This window comes from Teleopsis dalmanni, chromosome 2 (assembly GCF_002237135.1).
Source record: "Teleopsis dalmanni isolate 2A chromosome 2, ASM223713v2, whole genome shotgun sequence".
NCBI classification, from domain to species: domain Eukaryota; kingdom Metazoa; phylum Arthropoda; class Insecta; order Diptera; family Diopsidae; genus Teleopsis; species Teleopsis dalmanni.
Genome location: NC_051847.1, coordinates 56,945,469 through 56,951,196, shown reverse-complemented (window position 1 = coordinate 56,951,196; position 5,728 = coordinate 56,945,469). Strand labels below are relative to the sequence as shown.

General features: G+C 30.7%; 1 protein-coding gene across 1 annotated transcript; it reads right to left on the bottom strand.

Annotated features, from left to right (window-relative positions):
• Nucleotides 1-4,479: 4,479 nt before the first annotated feature.
• Nucleotides 4,480-5,326, bottom strand: LOC119682826 (activity-regulated cytoskeleton associated protein 2-like). Its single transcript, XM_038096344.1, has one exon. It carries the CDS (start codon nucleotides 5,231-5,233, stop codon nucleotides 4,502-4,504), a length of 732 nt encoding a protein of 243 aa, XP_037952272.1. The 5' UTR covers nucleotides 5,234-5,326; the 3' UTR covers nucleotides 4,480-4,501.
• Between the last annotated feature and the right edge of the window lie 402 nt (nucleotides 5,327-5,728).

Below are 5,728 nucleotides of genomic sequence, written 5' to 3'. Positions count from 1 at the left end.
GAAGAGACTTAACACCTAGGAAGCTAGGTTCATCTAAGTTGAAAACCAGGGCATAAAATGAGGAAAATTGGATGTAGTGTGTATGAATCAACTCATGCCAACGGAAACGACCAAATTTTAATTATATCAAAAGACGCAGATGTAGCTGCACTGGAAACATAATATAAGTCATATTTGTGAATTATAATGAAACATGTAAGATAAATCGACTTCCAATTGATCATTCAATTGATTTTTCATTGCACATATTTTTTTATGCTTACCTTTTGTAATATAACATATTTTAAAGTAAGTAACATTTATTTTAAAAGCCATAAATGTTCGTTATTACACATGCGAAGTCATTTTTCATTTTTTATTATTCATAGCAACCCTGTACTAGAAATTTTAAATTCTCTTATTATATATTCACAAAAGATGGCGTTGATACCACAAACTGTCAGTACCAGCTGAGTTTATTGAAATTTAAGCAAACTGTCAAATATGTAAACAAAGCAATGGAATTGGAATATATTTTTAATTACTGGAAATAATTGGTAACTTATGACTGACTGTTTTTAGGTTTGGTTTTTTTCATATATTCATAATTTTATTAATGTTTACTTTGTTTTAATAGAGCATCGTTAAACCTTTAGCGGAAAAATAGCCTAAATTGAAAAAAAAAAAAGGATTGTGTTATGCGTTCATTAAATATATTTTTTCGCACAACAGTCTTTGCGAACGCAATAAATTTAATATATATGACCGACTACACATAAATGCCTTATGCTAAGTGACAGAATCAACTTATACGTATTAGACAGAATCAACATTTAGTATAAATCAGTATCAAAAAAATTGTTTTTAAAAACATGGATTAACTGCACAAGTCCTAAGGCAATTTCGGCAACTCATAAGACTATGAAATATCAAATTAGTTACTAGTATTTCACTGGAACCGTAGAATTGCAATACTGACCGCCAGCCAGGCAGCTATAATTTCCTAACATCTAAACTGGTATGGGAGTGCATGGACAAGCTGAACATACTCGGCTGAAATAATCAGCTGCACTTAATATTATTTCCGGGACATGCTGACATCCAAGACAATGAAATGGCAGACAAACTTGCAAGAAGAGGCGCGGCTTCAAGAATGATAGGCCAAAAAGCATCTATTGTCTAGACAAAGGAATGGTCTATCCATTCTTATGAACGGCGCAGAAAAAAAAGAAAGAGTACTCTATTGGGAAAGGCTACCAAGGAGGGAATTTCATGGATGATAAGAATCCAAGACTACGAAAGATAGACTCTATACTGTGTTTTATTAAAGAAATCAGACTTGGAGAAACACTCTAATTTTAGTAAGGAGCACAATAGATCATTTAGGTCGCAGTGCACTATATCTTTTTTCAGGAATACTAGTATTTCAACTGAAATTATTTATCGTCTTATAAATATGAGATGCCATCAACTACACAATATGTAAAAAATTCATTCATTTTTACCGCCTGAGTACAATAAAGACGTTCATTTCTTCCATTTTCTACGATGAATTGAACGCAGTTTAGAGTTTTAAATCAAGGAATCAATTTAGAGCTTTGAATAAGAGAAAAGGTCTCATAGGTCGAAGTGTAGCTTTCTTTTTATTATAAAAAAAAAATGGCAGGAAATATCTCATAGGTTGCAGCGTAGTTTCTAGACTACAACACATTTCACTTCAGTCTACAAGGATTAGCAGAAAAGATCTCATAGGTTGCAGCGTAGTTTATAATAATAATTTTTTCTAACTTATTTGATTGAACTATATAACATTTTTTTTTTGTTTTTTATTAAAGAGTAATCGCGGAAACTGGCATTGTAAAATAAACAATAATTGCGAAGACAGTGCAATATGGATTCTTTAAAGTGTGTCACAACTTTGACAATCTTCAAGGATACATAGCACGAGGTCAATGACATTTCCTTTTTATAAAATTTACTCAAATTTTTTTGGTTTTACAATAAAGTTCAATTATTGTAATTCTTCTTTAACTTTTTTATATTAAAAATGCAAAATACATCTTATTTCATGAAAATGTTTTTGTTTCTTTTTTTTGAATAACTTGAAGGAAGGTAGGTAGGTAGGTTGAAGTGGCGGCCTTGTTTCCAAAAAATTCAATTGAGCTTAAATCAGCTCATCCTGTGGTACCACAATAGGCCGAAAAAGGTAACGATTCCCCCATTAGGTAAAGAAAAACCAACCTGACAGTTCTATAAACTTGGCCAGCTTCCTAACATTACAGAATGACAGTTTAGTGAGATCGGTGAGAAAATGGAGTCCGAAGATTTTTAATCTTTTTCTAGCTAAATAAGGACACTGACACATAAGATGAAGCACGGTCTCCTCCTCATGCTCAGAGTCACAACCTCGAAAGGAAACATTATAGGGTAGACACGGTCTCATTGCATGTCTTCCTATTTCGCAGTGTCCCGTCAGCACAGGTACCGTGGTGTTGAGCAGGTGCCGTATTAGTTGAAGTAGCTGACTAGTTCGTTTCTTGTCTAAATTAGACTACGTCAACCTATATATATGACAATGGGGTTTATCAGTGCAGAATTGCTTGGTTATTCTCAGGTATTTTTGTTTGCCAGTTTAACTGTAGCAAGTGGAACGCCTATATCTGAGAAGTGAATGTTAGGGAGAAGACCGCCTGCCGTGATTAGATCGTCTGACCTACAATTAACCGAGATATCCCTGTGACCAGAAACTCAAATGAGGAGACAACTTATTAAAAAAAAATTTTAATTAAAACAGTCATTTTGGGTTTTTAGTTTTATTTTTTATTTTCTGAAGTTATTGAGTTTTTGTTCCTTTAATTGCTATACGCATAGTTCCCAAAATGTTCAGTTTTTAAATTTATTGTTTAACCTATATTGTTAAGGTTTTACAGTTCCAACTTTTTGTAGCCAAATAGAGGGTCAAATATCTCCGTTTGACGCTTTGGCCAAATCCATTGAATGCTGATATACGGAGACCAAAACAGAAACTAAGCATTTTGGAGAACAATGCGTATAACAAAAAAAGAACGGACTAAGAGTATCAAAGATTATGGAGAGTTAAACTATGATGGCTCTTGATCCGAATAGCTTGTCTTTGGTTATTGACATAATGATATAAATCTCAAACCAAGCGTAGCAATTATTTAATAATTTTACTCATGGCAAATATATACAATATAATATTTTTATTTTAATAATATAAAGCCAATAATATATTTTTAGTTTTTTGTACTGAAATTTTCGACTTTACAGAAAATTCATTTAAACTTTCATTACAACACAATACTGAGTCGTTAACACGATAATTAAGTTTAACTCTTTTATTACTGTAGTCATTAACAGAGCACTGTAAATAATTACTGTAAATAACAGTATAACCTTAATATCGATGCCTGAATGTATTGAATATGAAAGATACATAATATAAATACATATATATATATAGCTGTGTACTACATACCACTATAAGTTATATATTATATATATTTGTATTTATAATATACACATATTACATATATTAAATACTTAAGTTATTTATACTTATATTTTATTATGAATTTTTAAATATTCTGTATTTTAAAATTTAGTACATTTAATTAATTTTGCACCATTTTTGCGAGTCTGAAATTTAAAACTAATACACAATATATAAAATTATTTTATTAATATATTTTTAAAGCAAATATGGTGCTTTTCTTAGGCGCATTTAATTATTTTTTGTTTTTTAACGCAAATGTTCAAAATATTTAAAGATCATAAGAATTTTTTTTGCAAACTGTTGTCATGAAAGGTTCGATTGGATTGGAAGTGATGACATGGAAAGAAAAGGAATATGAAAGATTGGGATACTAATGAGCTTAGTATGCCAATCCTGAATTGAAGGGTAGAGAAAAGGGTAGAAAAAAGTGGAATGTGAGCATAATAACTAGTAAAGAACAGTCCTTGCATATAAACTAAAATTATATATAAATAAAAAATTTTTCGAATTCCATTAAATTCATAAATAAAAACAGTTATATGCTCGTGTTCTTTCAAAATAATTTTTTCGATCTCCAGAAATATCGCACAATTCACATTTTAACAAAAATAAAATAAATTGCCTTATTTTTAAAAAGATTTTAAGTGGAAATTAAATATTCTTGTGCTTAAATTTTTTTAAATTAATTTTTAAATAATTTTGAAATTTATAATTTGTTAAATGCATTTTTTTTTAAATATTAAAGGCACATTTAATTTTTTCAAATTTTAATTTTATATAAAAACAAATTCTTTTATGTAATTTTACTCTTTTTTTAAAAAACTTATTTCTTTAAAAAAATATAATATTTCTATAAATACTGTTGCTTATTATTACATTTAATTTACACTATTATTTTGATATAATACTTTACGCGGAGTTTTCTATATAATTGTTTAAAAAATATTTTATTGTTTATTTAAAATCTTATTTTAATATTATTTAATACTATTATTTTTTTTTTGTTTAATTTGTTTTGTCACTATTATCTTTGTCTTTACCTGGCTGCAATCTTTTCCGACACTCTTCAGCTGAGTGCCCACGAAAATGACAATTACTGCAACGTTTTGTAATTTTTACTTTGAGGTTATATGCAGCTTTAGCTTCAGTTTCATTGCTCTCTATTAATCGTCCTTCTTCAAGTAGTTCACAAAATTTTTTAACCGAACTGCGTTTTATATATTTTCTATATTTTATATTTATCAAGCCAAATATTAGATCTAGTTCTGTTTCTTCATCATGACGATCTGCTGGCAATTGTGATAATAAAGCTCGTTTTCTGCATATAAACGTGTCAATAGGAGTATTTTCGTCCTGACATTTTTGGAAAATTTCAAAATATATTTGAAACGGTGCTTTCGCTGGAGAAAAATTCTTCCTCAAAAGTTCCATACCTTGGTTCCATGTTAGCACTTCTTTTTTTATGCCCTGCCACCAAATTGAGGCGATACCACTGAAAAGCAAAGGTAAGCATTTCAAAGCATCTTCATCGCTGATCTGCTCCGTTTCTTTATATGTTTCCACATTACTTATGAACTCTTCGACAGTGTCATGATCACGTTTACCCTCGAATGATATATGACAATTCGCAAAACTTCCTTTAGTTTTTGTTTGTTTTTCTATAGCATCAACAATTGCTTTCTCTATTAACTGATTAAGCTCCGTTTGACTTAATGTTATTGTTTTATTTTCATCCATATTGATTATTTTTATATATCAGACGAACTATTTCAGAATTTTGATTTCAGCAAAGCCAATTGCTCTTGGCGAATGCTAGCTTAGCTCCAATCTCAGACTGAATTGCAATTTTTTTTTTTTTTGCAGTAGGTGGAAGCATCGAAAGCCGCCGTGTGAGACTTGAACCCACTAAACCACCTCTTAGGAATGGATGTGGAAGATTGCAGCCGCGTTCAGCGAGTGCAACCCCCATTCCAGTGAACGAAAGTAGAAGGAGAGCAGAAGGGCTTAGTATTTAGCAAGCTAAATTTATCAAAGCCGAAAATAGACTAATAACTTAAGAAGGATGGAAATATCGATGAAGGAGATGGGTTTACGCAAGATTGCGAGGGGGGTCTAATTATGTATATACTCTACAATCAGGATCAAAAAAACCACGATTGTAAAGCGGAATAAGTGGAGCTCGGATGAGCTCTTCCTCAAGATAGTGCGCAAGGAATTGTGGAGGCTTATACC

Excerpts from the sequence above, each read along its gene's own strand:
- LOC119682826 (XM_038096344.1), bottom strand. The coding sequence starts at position 5,233 with ATGGATGAAAATAAAACAATAACATTAAGTCAAACGGAGCTTAATCAG.